The sequence below is a fragment of the Mytilus trossulus genome, chromosome 3 (genome assembly GCF_036588685.1).
Source record: "Mytilus trossulus isolate FHL-02 chromosome 3, PNRI_Mtr1.1.1.hap1, whole genome shotgun sequence".
NCBI lineage: Eukaryota > Metazoa > Mollusca > Bivalvia > Mytilida > Mytilidae > Mytilus > Mytilus trossulus.
Window position 1 is genome coordinate 53,807,394 of NC_086375.1, and position 21,738 is coordinate 53,829,131.

Below are 21,738 nucleotides of genomic sequence, written 5' to 3' on the forward strand. Positions count from 1 at the left end.
ACTTGCAATGTCAGAGTGTACAAGATAAACAATAAAACTCTTCATAGAAACTTTTAATGGTAGAATGCATATCAATATAACACACACAAAAAACGTAATATACATTTCAATGCATATCTATTTGTGTTTTAAAAAAAGTGTACAATACCAAATGTAAGTAATAAAAAAAAAAAAAAAGTATTTAAGATCGTTGGAATATACGCTAAGCTTTGTATTTTTGTTACCCTTTCTTTTCTAGAACATACGTATTTTTTAATTAATGATGAATGCAAAAACTGCTTATCACAATTACACCAGTGAAAACATTGTTTTTGACTGCATTTATAGCTTTATATCGAATATGTTTAAGTATTTGAAGAGGCTGTCGTGAAAACCTGTGCACATCCAGTTTATTTTGCGATGACAAAGCAAAATCGAACGGCAGTCATTGTGATTAAGTTTTTTATAAGCAAGACTGAACTATATGATGGACACTATTATATCAACACAATGTATGAATATTTATATATTGTTACACAAATATCTTATTTTATTGATTCTACAAAAATGTACGAAAATGACAGCATAAGGTCAAAGAAATAACATTACACATACATATAAATGATAACTTGTCAATAAAGCTAATACGCCAGGGAATGAAGTAACCGGTACTTTACTCTAACACAGACAGACGTACATTTATTATTTATAATATACAGATCAATCCCTATCTTTACAGACCTTATAACATTTCCAATCTGACGAGCTGAATCAGATGCAATGGAACTAAAACAATCACTTCGTCAGTTCATTGCATTGTGACTCAGTTTATCAAAATTCTTCAGATTCAGTCGCTGTTAAACGCCTTTTGAAAAATAGTTTCAATCGAAAGATAACTTAGATCAGATTCTTTCTCAGTGAAAATGGGAGTGTAAAATATCTCCATCTTGAAAAATAATGTCGGATGACATTGTAAAGTTTTTATCTTGAAGGTGGGAAACAATTAAAATTTTGAAAAAAATATTTGTTTTATTTAATTGGCAGCACTTAAAATGTTTAATTTAAGAATATAGTTTTATTCTTAAGTACAGAGTACCAAAGTCAAGAGCTTAACATTTGTAATAGTGCATTAATATCTTGATTTTTTCTGTTACTTTATGTGGTTTAACGTGTTGGGAGGTAGTGAAATGTTTCAATAACTTTTGCAAGTTTGATGAGGTTAGAAAACTATTCACTGATATAACAAAAGCGGCTAATATTATATATCAAACTAGCTTATTTTAGAGCTATTAAAATCATTTTTCTGTGAAAGGTCAGATTTAAATTTAAAAATTAGATTGTTATTAAAGTTTTGAGGTTTGTATTCAAATCTATATAGATTTAGAAGTAAGGGTAAATGTGTGTTTGGCGAACATACATAAACGAAGGTATATCCAAGCCCACAAGTGTTATGTAGGTGCACTTAATACATGGAAATTTGAATGTCAAACTACTGAGAGCTTGGGATAACTAGTCACTGAAAAGGTTATGCCTCAATTCATATTCAAAATATAATTAAAACTTGAACACACAATGACTCAATTATCATATGCAAACTTATTTTCAGCTGATGATATACATATTTGAGAAATATTAAAATAAAAAGTGCAATGGTCACGTACTTAATACAATTAGTCTCACAAATGGGGAAACTACGTAACGGCAAATTATTGTGAAAAAATATGTCCATTTTAACCCCAAAGTTTTAAGATGACAAGGTCGTAAACATGTAAGTTACAGTAATTATAGTGAGTACTCTCAGGGTATATCAAGATAATGTCTTATTCAACCTGGTTTAACATTCAGTTCTGTTGTAGTTAATATTTCGTCCCACAAGTATTCACAATGTAAACACAAACATTCGTTACAGCATGCAATCAAGTCATTTCACGTGCTTTGACAATCAACTGGGAATCAAAAGTCAGTTTTCTATTCTGTGATGGAAAGATGATTATAGCGTTATATGTTTTGTTCATGAACCAAATTACATCATAAGCCTGCTGTTTAGATACTTGACTGACAGCCATACCATTTGTTACACCCTTATCCTGCCAGGAATCTTAAGAATCTAAAACATTTTTTTATCCAAATGTATTTATATATATATGTGTGTATGGATATCCTTGAAAAGATGTTTAATGGTTAAAGTGCAACCCTTTTTATGTTAAGGTTTGTAAAAACAGATTAAGAAAATTAATGCAGACGATGCCATTTTAGTGCTTTTAGGTTAACTGAACTTTAAATATATATAATGTCGATCTTGCAATTTATCGAATATAATACTAAGTAGATTTTTTATCGGGTGCAGTAGTGAAACCATTGTTGCAATACGAAATATAAATATTGTTTGTGCTAATCATTGTGCTGATTTTCTCCACAATGTATCCTCTGTTGGAAATAAAGTTATCTTATCTTAAGTCTTATACCTAACTAACTATAACTTTTTTCAAATAACATGCTCGCGCTAATTATCCTAACTGAAATATTAGGTCCATTGTGTCTTTTCTGACAATCATCCAATAAAAGTTAGTCACAAAAAAAATGCCGATAAGTTTAAATGCTGCAATAACATTGCAAATATTTCTACTGTAATAGTGAAATAACTGTTTTGAAATTATTGAGAAAAAAATTGATTCAATTGCATAAACCATCCTATGATTACCAGGGTCATCGATATAATGATGTATAAATAGAGTCCCAAGATGATTCACTCAGTAATGTAATTGTTTCCATAAAAAGCTGATCCTAAATAAAAACAAATGCCGTAGCTATCTCGACACAATAATCTCCGATCCCATGGGCACAGTGGAGTGATTCATTCTGTAGTCTAACATACACTCTGCCCTGAGACACTCTGATTACCTTGTATCGGATTTTACGACAAACGTTTTGGGTTAGAATCAAAATTAAATAAGTGCAGTTTTTACTAAAATAAAAAAAAAGCAAATACGTTAAATTTTTATGGACAATCTTCAGTTTTAAAACGTATTTTTGACAGTCCATGTCACAACCAGGGGATACAGCTGGAATCCATTATACATTTTAAAGTAGACACTTTATCAATTTTGAAATGTAATGCATGCTTTATATTCTTTCGGTTTTAACTGCATCTTGTTTGATTAACTTGTAGAATATGCAGCAAAATGTCGGATATGTAACCAGGACGACCACGTTGAATATATATTGATTTGTGTCAAATGAAATCATTCGGTCGTTCTTCAAGCTGCGTTGCATCCAACTTTTAAATCTGTTTTACTGTGGAGAAATGTCAATGGCTTGAATGTCGTCTGCAACAGTCTACATGCGGCCTTTATTCGTCATTAGCTTAAACAAGGCATTGGATTATGTTAATGGTTTTCAAAACAGTATGATTCACAAGTTATATGTTAGTACAACTAAGGACAATGGATATAATAGAGAAAAAATCTACATATAAACAAAACAAACTTAAAACGATGTTTTTTCCTATATTGACATGAAAATTTTGGAAAATAAACAATTTATCGATAATGTATTGGTTTAAATGTAGAAGCATAGCGTTTTCAACTTAGAAGTTGCTGAAATTAAAAAAAACGAAGATAATATCAAGAAAAAAAGGGGGTTTGGAAATCATAAACTGAAGAGTTTATGGGTTTGAACACTATCCTAGAGCTCAAAACGGCTTTACTACTAGAGTTCCCTAACAGAAAATGTAGTAGACACATCAAAAGTATCCCAGAGCTCAAAACGGCTTTATTGCTATAGAGTTCCATAACAGAAACTGTAGTAAACACATTAAAATTATCCCAGAGCTCAAAATGGCTTTACTGCTAGAGTTCCCTAACAGAAGCTGTAGTGAACACATCAAAAGTATCACAGAGCTCAAAACGGCTTTACTACTAGAGTTTCCTAACAAAAAATGTAGTAAACACATTTAGATTATCCCAGAGCTCAAAACGGCTTTTAATACTACTAGAATTCCCTAACAGAAAATGTAGTAAACACATCATAGGTATCCCAGTCTCAAAACGACTTTACTACCAGAGATCCCTAACAGAAACTGTAGTAAACACATCAAAAGCTTAAAACAGAGTTATGTTCATTGACAAACATAAGCAAAAATGATTCGCGGAAACAAATTAGACAAAGTCGACAATCACGTTCTTGGATATGACGAATCATGCGCACAAATCACCGAACGAAAAAGCCAAATACGGAAAATGAACTGTGTATCTTAGAACTATCATAAAACTTAACTTGTTGTTTGTGTGTTAATTAAAGTTATTGTGGTCAAGTATTTATATAGTTAGTTAATTAAAAGTTAATGCTTTATGGTTCAGTTCTAAGGTTATAAAACTGAAATTTAGTTATTTTTTAAAAGCCAAAAGTATGTCACTGACGAAAATTCTCTAGTGAATTTCAAACTCAATCATAGCGTAATATATTTTTACATTGATTTTAATCATTGCGACTTTCGATTGTTTTTACTGTGAGCTATATATTCCAGACAACTGTAGTTATAATGATATTATATTTGCATAAAGATTAGACATATGACTAGCTAACACATAACTGGCTACTTCAATCAATGTCCTTCTCCAAACAACGTTAAGACATTATTTTCCAGATCTTAGATAAAATGGGGAGTACTAAATTGACTGTTGAATCAATAATCTGCCAGACAAGGCTAATTTGTCCACCTAACAGTATCGGACGCTGCTTGAATAACTGTTGAGTTCATTTGATTAAAGCATCTTTAATGACATTCGGCAGCCAATTTCAATGATATAATTCTCCTATTACAGCAATATCTAGCACCATTGTATTGACCAATAAATGACCGATTAGACATCATTGCAAATCTAGTTAACACGATTCTCACTGCGACAAGGTTAATTAAGTCCACACTGCATGAGTTGAACAGGTCAACTCAGGCCAACAATACATTATTCACTCTAAAAAGCAATGACGTATATACAAAACATGCAGAAAGTTCGTAATCAATCTAACCACCTACAGAAAGCAATAAAATGAATTTGAAGTGGGACTGAAAATGGTTAGTAATAATATGACACATTGAGTGTAGTTGGCGATTATTCATAGACTTATGTTCCACAGTGCAGATAGATGAACTTTGTAATTCTGAATTCTAGTTTCCTGTATTGATAAATAATTAATATGTATTGTATAAAAGTTATAATTGTTTATCTTTAGTTTACACGATTAGTCATCGAATAGGATATCTATGATATCTGATGCACTTCATTATTTAGATCTAAAAAGTTAAATTAGAAATGTCGACCTACGACCATTCTTTGCTCATCTTGGATCATGTTATTAGAAGCGACTGAAGATTAAACGATGAACATGTGTACTAAATTTCATGGTAATCTAACCTATCCAAAAAACTTTAACCTGAGAATATTCGTATGTTCGATCCCACATTTCTATGATAAATGATCTGTGCAATTGTGGCTGAACATTAATTCAGATACAATTTCAAAAGTTCACATCACAATAACTCTTCAGTTGATGTGACCACTCTATCATGGTAAAATACCTTCACCAGATACGGGCGGACGGACGCAGAGCCCAAAAAACATAATGCCCCGCTACTATCGTAGACTGGGCGGACATGAAATTATATCCGTACCAATATTCGAACCAAACAGTTCGTTTGTCTCATAAAATAACAACTATACTACAGTACATTATTATATAAATACAAAATATGACTACATTATTTTCAATTGAATGATAATTCATCTATAATATTTTGTTTAATATAACTTACTAAAGTTTAAAGAAGGGACACACAATGTGAAAATCTTCAAACAAGTTCAATTATCTAGATGACAATTGACAAGGAGTTAGTCTTAATGATAAATTTCGTCATACATCCATTCGATTGTTTTGCAGCCTTTCAACCAGTCATATAAGATATGTAAGAGGTAACGATTATAAGGGCGTGTTAATTAACCCTTCAAGTAAAAAATGTTACTTTTAAATATGATACAGGCCTTTTGTGTTTTCTCTCTTTAATTATTCAACGATTTTCGGCTGCCAGTTATTGACAAATAGATGTCAGTTTTCTAGAAGTTCCAAAAAAATAAAAAACTTACTTGAAGACATCCTATCATATAAAGGACTCCAATTATATTTAAGAATGCTCACTGGTGTGTCTCTACAATTCTTATGATATGAAATTCCTGGCTAAAAGGTGTTTACAGAAACAATACTGGTAAACAAACAATACTACGAATATGTCCGACAATGAATGATAGCTAGCAATTATTCTATAATGTAGTAAATTCTTTATTGTAAGGTGACACTTAATATTTACGGAATTCGGTCACTGACATTCCGAGCCGAGTTACACTTAGTTTAATAACTACTTAAAACATGTGATCAAATTAATACTTAATATTCTAAATGTCACGGGAAAGTGACAAACCTCGAAAACTTAGTTGTCCAAACTCCTTATTTAGTAAATTTACATTTAAATATCAAATTTGCTGATTTGATAAATAAAAGAATATGTCTGTATAGTATTGATAAAAAAGAGCTGTCTGTTGGATTGCATCAAACTTTTATATTTGCTGATATTTTGATTTATCATAAAATAGATAATGGAAATATTCCTGATATGATGATAAAAGATTTCACATGTGTAATGCTCTACAATTAATTTATTAACAATACTCGAAAGACAAAAACAAATTAGATGTCTTGTAAAAATTTGTATTTTTCTCAGAGATTCTACTCCGACCAAATGGATCGACCGACTTACAAAATTATGCAGCAAAAAGTTTATAACATTGAGATTCCAGTCTTTTAATTTTCATTTAAAAATTTATATATGTTTGGGACAATGAACTTAAGGTGTTAAGGGTTGTAAAATCATGAAGGTTTGCGTTTTGTAAAGTCGATTTGACTATTTACAAGCGAAACACGCCGAAAACATTTCATATCTTTTGTGTTATGTCTCAGTTATCTTTATTGTATGTTAACTCTCAGTTATTCCACTGATCTGGTTAAATATTTGATTTCTGCAATTATATGCCACATGTCAGTTTACTTATGTAAAACTTGGAACATCGCGAGTATACTTGTCATTTTATACATATAGTTAGTATTTAGTCCCTTCGAGTATTCGCTATTATTGGTAATCTCATAATTACAAGCACATTTTTTTTCTTATTTTTGGGCTAACCGAGAGCTAAATATATTAAGTACTGATATAATTGCATAGACATGGTAATTTTAGATGAGTTTAAGACATGTCGTCATACACACATGTATGGATGATCAATTCATATATACACAGGATGTGTAAGTTTATATCTAAAATTCTTTTCACAAAATAGTTCTATCTTTCTAATGTATCAGGAAGTTTGTGGAAAATGCAAAAAATCTTCAGATTGATAAACTGTATTGCAAGATACACTTAATGGGATTGTTTGACACTAACAGACCGTCTGAAATGTACCTACTGGGAAAACAAAATCAACACGAAATGCCTCAACTTAAAAGTGCAAATACTTTCCACAAAATAGTTCATTGCGTTTTTGTCTTCTCGAAGGGCCGATCAACACGCACTTTTACACAAACGTTGATGCAGATTATCCGCTAAAACATTTTAAAACTTTTTATCGGAAACAAGCATATGTGCATTTGTTATTACGACATCGGGCACACAGAGTTACCAGAAATTCTATATATACACTGCAATTTCGGAACAATGACATCCGTGTTGTGACATTTATGGCTGTTTGACGTCCAGTGGCACTTTAAATGCATATTCAGGACGAGAACATGTTATGCCGAGATGAATATGAACCTTTCTTTGTGATTTAGACCAATATGCATGCAGAGCGAACACCGACTCTAAATAGAGAAATCTTTACTCCTTAATGTCGCCTGATTTTCTACCTCTGTTGCTCTTTTAGATTAAAATGACGGTAGGAAATATGTTTGCAATTCTGTAGGTAAAATTGGATGTAACAAGTTTTTTTGTTTCTCGATGTAAACAGTACAAAAACCTGACTTAGATTAATTATTTCTCATAATGAACCAACAAATCTTAGAACCGTATAAATCAAGCAAATTTCTTTGACAAGTTATCTTAAAAATCCATTACAAATCATACAAGAGCTCATCAAGTCTAAATTAAAAAGATAGACAGATATTATAATATGGAATCAAATATAAAACAATCAATTTTGGACTTAATCTTGGGGTCAATGTCTTTATTGGGGTCAATGAACAGAACAGTAACTTAGGCTGGGATATGTCATATATTGAGCTATAGCTCGTTGAACTTTTACTGAAAATCGAAACAAATAATGCATTTATCTCTTTTATTCTCAGAAATATAACTTAAAGTGATGGAATTATATATAAAACCTGCGAAGTACGACCTTAAATTTGTCTTAAAATCCTAAAATATTCAATTTTAAATCCACAGAATTACTTTAAAAGGTGTGAAATTGCCAACTTGATTAATTTGCAAATAATGCAAACTGTACTAATCAAATGTAAAAGGATATTTTGGTTGAGTTTTGAATCAAATCATGCATTTTAAAATATACGACTCGGTATTTTATAAAAACTTTAAACTTTATAAAATCATCCTTGTACAGTTGTTTACAACACAAATATTGAGGTCGACATAAATTTTAATAAAATTGTACCGAAAGAACCCTGTCAAAATAGTTCATACCTGAATCTAAATCATGTCAAATGTTACGTTTTTATTTCCATTTGTATAAACAATTATTAAAAAGTTATCATTCATTTTTTCCGAGGGCGGTTTTTAAAAGTATTTATCATGCTATGCTATGTGATATGGGGGTATATGTCAAAGAGACAACAACCCAACAACTCGCATACACAGGGAACCAACATAAGGTTTTCAACAATAGACAAAAGGGTGAACAACATGATAAGCTTGGTAAATCGTCCAATGACTTGAAACGTTTGAAAAATGTTACAGAGACTGCAAAGATTTGCCATATGTAAATATTCAAAATGATGCCTGTGTATCATTCAAGCGATAGCGGAGTATGTTTCTTAGTGGATTGAAATGACCAGATATTATTTAGAAGCTACCTGTCCGAAGAACAGTCTGATAATTTTGGTAACATTCCGCCGAGTGGTTTTAGAAGAGAATATTTTTAATATCAGACGACTAGTGATGGTAAATGCTCGCGTGGACTTTGTTCCGGGTGAGCTAAAATGAACAGCTGGAGATGTATATGATTCCAGTGCTTACAATAAATAGTTTTGAAATGTCTGAATCATTAATCACAACACATGTTGATGATAGATGGATCATCTCTGTCTATAAAGATTAACTATATTAACTGGTGCTAATCTTCACAAGATAATTATATTTTGACTTGTGAAAGATTCGTAGACAACAACCCGTCTCTAGAATTTGCTTAACAAGCATTTACTAACATATACAGAAGTTTGGAAAACGGTATGAAAAACGATCAATAGACATTACGTATATTTGTTATACCGACTTTGGAGTTCCAGTAAGAACTTGGTCCATTTTATTTTTAAGAGATAGTTCCGGGGTTGCCATTTTTAATCACCACTAACACTAAAATTTACGACAAAAGAGACGATTTTTCATTTCCTATTGTTAATTTTCCTTTTTTAGACGGCGATGTGCCTTTGGCTCCATCATACGGTGTTTATATATCGCAACTCGTTCGGTTTGCCCGTGTGTGTTCTGATGTCATAGATTTTAACGAACGTAATCAATGCATCACTGGTAAATTGTTGTGTCAGGGATTTCGATACCATAAATTACTTAAAACTTTTACTAAATTCTTTCATAGATACAAAGATTTGATTAGTAAATTTGGCTATACCTGTAGAAAGCTTATTAAAGATGGTATTTCTCATCCTAATTTTTATGGTAATATTGTACTTAAAGCGAGGAAATCACTATGTGATCCTTGTAAACTCATCGATCCTTTAAACAAACTTATAAGTAAGGGTTATCGTACCAATATTGTAATTAGATCTCTGAATATAGTTCACATTGGCACTAATATTGATTTTGTCATTAGCAAATTAAAACATAACTAAATTTCATTATCTTTTGAGGCGAGATGTATAGGGGACACAGCCACGTTAACTTTTATTTCTATAGAAGTCGCTCTTCACTATACTACTACCTGTCGATACATTTATTTTTGGCATTGCACAAGTCATGTCTTCTTTGACTATTAATGACGTTAAAATACTAAATCCCCGTGATGTGTTTTAGTCGATTTTAGTCTCTGATGCATGATTTTTTACTATTAATTGGTTTTGGCTTTTAACTAGCTGTCAGTAACTGCGAGTACTCTCAAATCGTATTTTCTTGTTAATTCGACCTGTTGATACTGTTTATAATGCTTTTTTGTCATTTTTTATTTATATGGATCTTGGCTGTATACCAGCTTTGATTATTTGTAATATCTTCAATTTTTCACTTATTCTTACAACATTTGTATAAACTTCAAGATTATAAAAAACCGGTTTTTTTCTAAAGTGAACATTGATTGGTTAAATATTTCTCAGTGTGTTTGAATTTGTTTGATAGCCTTTTGGTCATGACTGTTTGTCTCTAATATTTAATTAACTGTGCATTTGTATTCAGATATCGCAGATCAAATTTATTCGTTCTTTGTGTAATCATACGTTTTTTGATTGAGTTAAGTCTGCCAATTGATATTTTATCGTATGTTTTTATATGTTGTGATGTTATGCTATTGTTTCAGAAAAAGGGAGAAGGTTTGGGCCCATTAAAACGTTTAATCCCGCTGCAAATGTTTGCACCTGTCCTAAGTCAGGAATCTGATGTACAGTAGTTGTCGTTTGTTTATGTAATATATACGTGTTTCTCGTTTCTCGTTTTGTTTATATAGATTAGACCGTTGGTTTTCCCGTTTGAATGGTTTTACACTAGTAATTTTGGGGCCCTTTATAGCTTGTTGTTCGGTGTGAGCCAAGGCTCCGTGTTGAAGGCCGTACTTTTACCTATAATGGTTTAATTTTTAAATTGTTATTTGGATGGAGAGTTGTCTCATTGGCACTCACACCACATCTTCCTATATCTACTAACAAAAACATTAACCGGACGAATAACTACAAACGTCTGTGTATTTACCAAAGATAATAATCGTGATTGATAACTATTCAGGCAAATGATTTTTATGATCAATTAATTTTCATAGCGCATGTTTTGCTTCGATGCGCTTGCTTTGCATTTAAACAGTATTACCTGTAACACACGAATAAGCAAAATAAACGTTACTTTTCCGTGGAATATTGGAGAAATTTATTTTAAAATGCCTCTGTTTCAACAGTATTTCCCTTATATTATAAAAGTAGCATTAGCTGTAAAAATCATGTTCATCGTTTTGACCCAAATTCTCGTATTTTTTTTTTTATTTTTAACTTACTAAAACCAGAGACATATAATACATTGTATTATATGTCTCTGCTAAAACGTATATCCAAATTACAATAATAAAGCACGAACTCGATGATATTTATATGTTTCTTGCGTATTCTAGCCAAGACGCCATGTATAATTTTAAACAATTGAGATGACTTCAAAAGACAACCGACGGTCTTATAACCCGACACAAACATACGCATTAATATAAATGTATAGCGACCTCGTGCAATTGGACTTTATAGGTCTGTTTGATTTCATGTTATAGGTGAACAAAATAAGTTAATCGCCTTTTTTAGCTGTTCAAGAATCATTTTTTGTGGATCGAACCAGGCTAAGAAATGTAAAAATTTATTACATCTAATTTTCCTTTGGCAGAATTGTTTTTACAATCATTACTTATTTTGCAGGGGAAAAAAACGAAAATAATAGACATAAAATAGATGAATGTATATACTCTTTCTTGTTCCGTCTCATTTCTACAATTCTAGTAGATATATACTATTGATTCCATAGCTATAACCAAGGAGGTTGTTACCTCCTTGCTATAACTAATTTGCATGACTTATAAGTTATTTGACATATTCAAAATCAAGATATGTATCTTTATAACAAAAAAAACCTGTAATACATTTGGATCCGCTCTAAAATGCATATTCTGATTACAATAAAAATACCTCAACCATTTAATAGTGTCGTAATTTTGTGCACTAAATTTTAATTAATTGTGTTCATTCCTGGTCTTTTGAAACGTACATCATTCTAAGGCATAGCGTATTGATTTTTCGCCCGGAGTCTGTCAAGATTTCCGCTTTACAAACACTGATGATGTAACATTCTTGTTTTTAATCAATAAAATGTAAAAACATAAGACAGGATGTGTATTTCCATAAATTGTACAGGTTGGCAGCAGAAATATATTTGAAGGATAGCTACTCTTGAAATTGCTATGTACGCTTCTGTCAGTTTCAAGGTGGAGTGTAAATCATTGAATTAAAAAGAAAATTGCTGGCAGAATTATCAGGAAATTCCTTCAATTTAAAGAATTTTATATTATAATCTTACAGTATGGAAATTCCATCAATCACATTCCTAAATTCAAATATTTTCAAGTCATCGATCGTTCAGTTCGAGAGTCGAGTATTACTATATGACCAACAGAATAATCTGTGTTTCAATAGAGTAATTCTTTCCAGCCGACAAAATAACCCGTGTTCCAGTCTGGTCGACGGGATCTAACTTTTTTACTGTCAAATAAAACTTTCTGCCGACGAGATAAAGACCTACTGAATTTGATATCTGAAGTAAGAGGAGGATTATCTTGGTTTTTTTGGCCAACATTCTAATAAAAAGTTCAATTTTCATTTTTTTTAAAGACATTATGATGAATTTTTATTCATTTCAGATTTATGTATCCAGACACTGTATTAGTATACAACTTACTAGTTACCGCAGCGATGTTGACCTGAAGTAACCTAATGGCTTATCTAAGTTGATAACATATGTTATAATCAACTTCTTTCTAACTAGGCAGATGGCGGAGAATGTTTGGAATTTAGTAGAAATTGCTACTGTTAAAATTTTATTGAAAGTTTGACCTAAAATATATTAATTTTCTTATTTACGGTCACGACGACCATTACATTTTCGACAAACGAGAAATAAAAATAAAACACAAGAACGTCATGTACCCGAGTACTCAAGTTTGAGAAAAGATTTTTAGTCATTGTTTTTAACGCATAAATTTATAAAGTAAGAGACGGTTTATTAGGCAAATAAATCAAGCCATGTACATGTTAATCAATTACTTGACTTTCTTGTACATGTTATATTACTTAATTCGACAGGCGGGGGTGTTCATTTTTCACCTGTGTCTGGCCATTAGTTGTGATTCTGTGAGGTCACCATCATGGCTAACCTGTGTCTGGCCATGATGGTATGTAGGATTAGTTGTGGTTCTGTGAGGTCACCATCATGGCTAACCCTATGAATTGTATGGTGTCCGTCAAACTAATTGACTGGAATGTCAGTTATAGTTATGTCCATAATGACACCAATTATTGTTTTCATTACATAAAAACAGTTACACGGGTCAATTGTTTCAATAAAAAGTTTCCAACGTGGGCGATCACGAAACAAATGACCTGAAAATGAAATGACGGTAATACTCATATTTAAAATGAAAAATTGGCAATTTTCAAGCAGTGTAAAAAGTTCAAGGAATATTAAAACGAATGCTAACGACCTTGTTGCAGAAGATATTTCCGACCATACCAAAATGCCGTCGATATTCAGGCAAAATTCTTCCCAGGATTTTATACCTTAAATTGGTCTTTTCAACTTAATAGCACCCTGAAAATATATCTGTAACATTGTGGATTTTAAAATATTTAACAGTCAGGTGGTAAATTTTAAGTAAAAGATTTAGGACTTGGTATGGAACAACATTTTTTCTGATCAGGGTTACACACATGCTGTACTTTATACTCAACTAATATATGCAAAAGTGCAAGACATGTACACTGTTAAAGCATTAAAAAAACCCAACTCTACTACCAAGTTTTATGACCGTTAGGCTAGGTACCATTAATTCGTAAAATCCTGTTCTCGACTGTAAATCAATGAATAATTCGGATCTTCATCTGCTAAGAAGATCTAAGAATGTCGACTACTCTCTCTTGAAACATTATACAAGCAGTGCGCAAAGTTTGGCGTGTTTCTATAAAGTGCCATTTCCAAAAGTGAGGGAGTTTATTTTTGTAAAATCTGTAGATGAATGTTCAAGATAGAGTTATCTTTATTTATATCTATTTATCTTTCTGTCTATCTTAACAGATTCCTCCCACAACCTAATTAACAACAGAAGATCAAAAAGAACATTTCTTCAATATTTTACAAACTGTGATTTATATTCTCTTCAGTTGACCAACAAATGGCCATTGATAAATGTAAGACAAACTTTGAGTTGAATGATATAAATAGGTAAAGCTTAATTATAAATGATTGAATTAGCTTAAACCTGGATGATAAATGTTATCTAGCCTAATATGAATGATTATATTTAGACCTAGCTCTATTAAGCTGACTGATAAGTGTAAGATCTAGCTAACTCTAAAAACTATTAATGTTTGGCCTACGTTAAGCCTTCTGATAAATGGTAGACCTAGCTTGAACTGGTTTAAAAATGTTAGACTTACTTCAAGCTGAATGTTAATATTTAAATGACAAACTATGTGTCAAAATCCATTGCACAGAGGTGGTTATAAGATAGTAAACTTTAAGCTGGATGTAAGATATTAGACCTAGCTTAAGCTGAAAGATTTAAAATGTTACAACTGGCTCAAGATGATGATAAATGTTAGACCTAGTTTAAGTTGAATGATAAGTGTGTAAAACTAGCTTTTAATAAATGAAAGATGTTATAATATTAGTCATATAGCTTAGTTCACTTGGCTGAAAGGATAAGTGCGAGCTATTGCCTTTAGTAAGTGCCCGTCGTCCGTTGACTAAATGGACTCATATGAACCAATGCATCGACTATTGACAAGATAAGTACAGCTTTGGTAGATTTTATGACCAGACATGTCAAGTTTTCATTATTTGAACTGGAGGTTATCAAACTTTTGTATTTTGTTCTGTCATATGGATTAACATGAACTTTTTCTCTAAAGTAGCACGATGGCTCATGGTATGATTACATCATTATTGAAGTGTGAAACTTGATCATAAGTTGAATATATTATTTTATTCCGGATGTAAGAACAAGCAAATATGGTATCTATAATTAAAATCGTCTATTGGGGCTTTTTGAATAAGTCAACATTCATAACTAGCTATGATAGCCGAGGTTTGGGACGTATATATATTTTCATAACCTTTATATAGCCTTAGGTTTGTTTGTGTACTAGTGTCCTTGAAATTAACATATTTCAGTTCAATCCTCATATTAATCACGCTACAATCATCATATTATGATAACTGTTAATGTATTGTAATTAAGGGTTTGTAACAATGTTCTGGTTAACTAATGTATCATCATTCTAAAAACTTTGTATTATACGTATATTTGGAATTGTCAGCAATCTAACTCAGTGACGAAATCACCGAATTCTCACGCCTTCTGAATAACATCATTCGTCAAAATCTTTTACATCTCAAGCAATAAGATCATTCATTTCCTATCATAACACAAGTTCTGTTTTACACAGGTGTAAACTGTATCTAGTACGTAAGCGGAAGAGCTTTGATTTCAGATTAAACAATTAACTCATTTTATAACATTAGTACGACTGTTTATTATCATGAACATTCCACTCAAGTGCAGTGGGTGCACATTTGTCAGGTGTTTAATGATTATAAAAAGTGTATGAATTTTTGAAACCCTGGTTATACTAGTAAAATTCGAACTGTCGAGAGAACTATTGAGAGAACTGTCTCGCCTCGACTGCATAGAGGCGTTGTTTAGACAACCCCGGCTTGATGAAACCAATTTCTAAAGTTGATATATATTGCTTCTCCAGTAAAATGCGACATATAGGAATTCAAGTAAACAAGCCTGGTCATGTCAGGTCGAACTCAGAATAATCAATCATGTAAACTGTAATCTCTTAAGCTTTTCAACCGTTATTACTGAATGTTTAATATTTCCCGACTTTTACACATTTTAGATCTTCCACTTCTTGAAAAAAGGAATAGTTGCTTATACGGGTCTCGTAGCTATTGTTAAATAACGCGTTAATTCTTGTTCCAATATATGATCCCATGGTACTATGAGCAATTCTGTTTAATGTTGTTCCAGTCAACAGTCACTGCTAACCCCGGGGTGTATCAGTGGGTTTGTTTGGCTATCAGATTATAATGTGTGTTATATCTATGACAGATGCACGTGAATCAACAGATGCTTAGAAGATGTCAATATAATCTCAATACTTTTGACATTGTTTGGTGATGTTATCATGATATACCAACAGGAATCAAGACATTTGAGGTTCCACATCAGTTCAGTCAAAGGTCATGATGCAGGGAAATCCAGACAATGAATCTATAAAGGAGGTTCATTCTTTACTTAATTTAATGTTTTTACTTTTTTACATTGTTGTCTAGTTTAATCCAGATAAGGTCATCAAGTTCAAAGTGTCCATGAAATTTCCGTATAACATATATGTAATGGTTTCCTGTGTATATTGGTCTATATTGTTTACATGTGAAGGACGTTTTAACTTTCACATAATACACATGCACTGCTCCTTTTATTCAAGTTTGTATCCTCTTTTTGTGCAGTTTGATGCTCGAGGCTTGATGCAACATAATTTAGCATCAGCCTATAGTAGGTTCTGCTTATGCATGTATATATGCAAGTTCTTTGTCTTTGTAAATTCTAGTTGAATTTCAAATAATCTATGGTAAATAATTATATTCATCATAAAAGTTGATTTAATTAACATCAAAGTGATGTTAATCTTTCAGGATATTTGGGAACTGAATTTGATATCTTCCAATGGGAGTCAATATCCCAACACAAATCCATTGAAGTCAGTCGGGTGTCATAATGAACGTGGAAGGAGGTCGTCAACAAATTATCAAAGCCTGGTGTGAAGAATGTTTACATGTTGCATAATGTTGATGGAATTTGAAGAAAATATTATTTCCACGTGTCGTTGTCATGGATCCCTGAGAAATACGACGCTGCTTTCGAAATTTATTTTATGAGAACGGCTTGTTTTTCTACGGAGGTTATTCGAAGGGAAAAGTATAGAGACAAAACATCGTATCCAATTGTAATGTAAAATATTTTCATATTTTCCAAAAATTAAAGCAATTAAAATCCTTATTTTGAAGTCAAAATAGGATTAAAATATTGTGTCAAAGTGCTGAATCAATTTGTCAACCTTAAATGCGTCTTTTCAATTTATAAAAAGTACCGTAAATTCTATCTAATTGAGGTCTAACTCGCAATTTAATCTCGTAAGCTAATCAGACAGGTTATAAGGGGACAACAGCCACAGATTGACATCTTCCTGTTTTTCTGTGGACCAAACTTTTAATAATCCCACTTGGACATACACCTCACTCTTAACAAGTTCTCTCGTAAGACAGATATACGTAGAAACAATATAAGTAATACTTTGTATTATTAACTTAATTTTAATAAAAGTATTATATAAATCCATATAAACCACAAACGGAAACGGAAACTACTTAGAGGACAATTATTTCTAAGTGTTTAATCCTGGTTAAAAATCCAAACATATATATAAGGTTAGAATGCCTCGGTGTTCTAACATCTGTTAAATATTCAGTCATGTTTGATGAATAGTTTTGCAATATTTGAGACCTCGACTATACCCTCGGGGAATATAATGATCAAGTTTGGTTAGTAAAATCACTTAAGGCAAATTTATGAACTACTTCAGTCATATTATCTATTAATCTGCATACAGGTATTTATTGCAGAATTATCATTTTATTACAATAAAATAACACTTATGCATGTACAGATATATGATTTGCTCATCTTTCATCTCGATTAGGAATTGAACTGTAATGAACTGTCCCACCCGTACCTTTGGGAGCCTCTTTTAAAATAATGACATGCACCAGTAACGGATTCTGAGTCAGTCATGATTTCATCTTTGAATCATCAAGATTTGGAATAATTTTCCAATACCATAAAGAAATTACAATAGTTCAACTGAAATCAATGTAATGGTAAAATCAATATTCAAAATGCATTTTAAAAAATGAGAATTCTAACCAATTTCTTTTTCTCAATTTTCGGATAAATACTTTTTCTGAAAATTGGTTCCTATATGCCTCGATATTCTCTTTCTATAAACGACAGGATCGTATTGAAGTTCTATAATCAAAGGGTGTCTGCATATATAATAAAGTCTACATTTTAAATGAGTACTTTTGACACTATTTTTCTTCATCGTCGTTGTATTCATATATAAAATAAAACGTTAACTCATAAAAACTAAAATAAAACATCGAAATTGTATAATATTTGATATATTATATCAATATACAAATATCTGGAAAAAAAGAAAAAAATTAAATGAAAAGATTTGAAAAAAACACTTACCGCATGATACATCCTTGCCGGAAAAAGATTAGATACGTACGCTTCAACTATTTAAACATATTTGTTTAAAAACATTTTCAAAATTATATCCGGAACACATTTAAATAAATATTTTACTTACACGAAGATTCAGTTGCTGCCGCCATCCTTCTATATAATCAAATACCGGCGTCTGCAACACTGTTCAAAACGAGGCCGGAATTCCCCATGGGACACACCCGTCATATTAGTATTAGTAATCTTACGAAGGGGAATAACTCCTGTTCGATTGTAACTTCCCACCAGAGTATGATTCAGGTAATTATATGCAGAAGGATTTTTATGGTGTAAATTTCAACAAGTGTTATGTAGATGTTTTGAATAAACTTTTTCGTCATATTGACTACATTCTCGAGTTATTATTCTGCAACTTTAAATTAGAATCAAAATCAGCATGCGTCAGTGTCTGACTGGGAATAGAATAAAGTTGCGTATTTCGAAAAAAAGTCAAGCAAATGATAATGCGAAGTTTTTTAAGCTGCTTGAAAGATATAATTCGGAGCATTATATAATTTTTAGACATACTTTTTTAAGTTTATTTCATCTAAAAATATAAATGATCGAAAAAAAGTCATCTGAATTGATACCAGTCGTTCTGCCGGCTACGAGAAGCAAAAGTTTAGATATCTGTAATATTTTAATGAGAAGGAAAAAATCAAATGTTGGAAATTGACATCGGGAACTCAATTCAATTGCCATATCTTTTATGCAGTCTATATCCAACCAGCATGATAGAAATGAAAAGCACAGCCACTACGTGACACAGCATTGACGCTTTTCAATTTAACGAGAAGAGGGTATGAACAAGACGATATTTTAGTTAGATTGTAAGAAGATTTTAAAAACAAGGACATTTTTAATTCTGGTATAAGGTTTGTAATAATATCACTGAAATGCCTCTGGGAGCCCTGTGACACTAACCTACAAACCTTACTATAGCGTAAACTATAGTGTAAAATAATTGATGTGATGCCAACAATTCATTACTTTCTACTACAAAAATACGATTGTATGTCTGTCTATTGTAAGAATAGTGTAATTACTGAAATAGCAAAGAAGTCATTGAGGAATCAGATCTCGGTTATCAATAACAAATTAGGATGTGCCAAACTTTTTATTAGCACAGTATTTAGTTTGTATAATGTCTGATAAACATTAACAGCAATTTTAAAGTACAATGGTGTTTTTTTTAAACGTGTACAAATCTTCACTTAAAAGTGGGAACACCACTTTAATTGACAACCTATCACACTGAGAGCCGTGGTGAAACACGAAGGTTTCTGTTCGATTTTTATGGACTTAATTTTTGGCTCTCCATTGACACCATTTGTGAGTATGGTCTTGAGAAACGGTGCTAGTCCGTCGGAAGGGGACGATAAATGGCTGATACGTTTTTTAAGAGAGAACAATATCTCTTGCACGCAACATACAACTTTGTAGATTTCGAAAAAGATCAGGCTATAATACCGCTACAAGGCAGCACTCGCACCTGCAAAGTAGAAAGGGATTAATATATGAATAAATATGTTTAAACTAAACTGGTAATTGACAATTGATAATCTTTTTTTTTTTTGCACTGCAGATACTGGTCCCTTTTGTTTTAAACTTAAAATAGATTTAAGAATTTAACACATACGATACAAAACCTAGCCATCATGTTCTTCAGTTTATCCAGTTTATGCATTAGCAATTTGGACAACTTTGGTGTGACATAAAATCGAAAGCATGATATCATTTTAATAAACATTGACATCCATACTACAGTTGGATTACCATGGTAACAATCTTCAACCACCACACGACACGACACGAAATACGATAAAATGGTTACAATTTTTGAACAAAAAATTACATAAAGTAAGATACCATGCTTAAACTCTTTGACCAACAAACTTAATGCAATTTAAGAAGCCATGGTTAAAAAAGTCATTGACCATCAAATACTTGCAGTAAGAGATCATGGCTAAAATATCTGACCAACAGTCTACATGCAGTAAGATACCATGGCTACAATATTTGACTAACATTCTACATGCAGTAAGATACCATGGCTACAATATTTGACTAACATTCTACATGCAGTAAGATACCATGGCTACAATATTTGACTACCAGTCTACATGCAGTAAGATACCATGGCTACAATATTTGACTAACAGTCTACATGCAGTAAGATATCATGGTTACAGTCTTCAACTTTCAAATTACAAGCGGACAGATACCATGGTTACAATCTTCGACATCCGAACTACATGTTCAGAAAAAAACCAGTTGTGAATATCGGTCATAAGACTGCAAGTGGACACAAGCAATGTGTTGACACCAATCGACTGTAGTATAGATAGCATTGCTACAAACTTTTACCAGTGAGACTTCCGATAGGAACTTTGTAATACGAACCATGCTATTACCAGATTATAGTTGGATACAGTGAGAAATCTTCAACTAGTTATAGATCCATTTAGTGAAAGGAACATTTCTATGATTGGAGAAGAACCAAAAAGTATTATAGTCACAGTGTATAATTGAAGAGATATACATGGCGTATGCTAAGATTGATCGAGTGGTGACTGTTTTCACATGTTATGTAAGTATTCGGGACAATATAAGAAGCATATTACAAAATGGATCTAATTTTAATTTACTTAAACGTTTTTATATGACATATATAATTCGAAACAAGATATATTATGTGGAAACTAAACAAAATGTTAGATCATAAGCTCTTTCTGTAATAATAAAAGTTAAGATGACTTCTGTGGGTGTAGACACATCATATACTATGTATATACTTTGATATTGACATAGTTGTACTTATTAATATTCATGAAAACAGCCTACATATTTTGTATTTCGAATTTTCAGTTTCTTAACGGTGTCTCACTTATTTCAGCATTTTGCTTTTCGTTTAGTCATCGAAATCGGCTTGATGGGAGCTATAATTATTAAACTGCACTTTGTACCACATGTAGTAGTTCATATTGAAAACACTCTAAAACGAATTAGAAAATTAGAAAAACAAGGACGAGAATGGAATGTGAGAGTTGACCTAATGTACAGTTTTGTGAAATATGATTTCTTTCAAATTAGATGATAGAAGATATGATAATAGAGGGAAAATAGGTAATTTGGAACATTATCATTTATAATCATATAT

General features: G+C 31.8%; 1 protein-coding gene across 2 annotated transcripts in view; it reads right to left on the reverse strand.

Annotated features, from left to right (window-relative positions):
- Positions 1-18,817, reverse strand: part of LOC134711840 (uncharacterized) — a 30,869-nt gene extending 12,052 nt beyond the window's left edge. The window contains exon 1 of one of the 2 annotated variants that reach the window (XM_063572770.1): positions 18,664-18,817. In XM_063572770.1, coding sequence (XP_063428840.1) covers positions 18,664-18,688 — 25 coding nt within the window. In that variant the 5' untranslated portion in view covers positions 18,689-18,817. Of the gene's footprint in view, positions 1-6,119; positions 6,292-18,663 lie in introns of those variants that run through there. The other variant, XM_063572771.1, reaches the window with a different exon arrangement.
- Between the last annotated feature and the right edge of the window lie 2,921 nt (positions 18,818-21,738).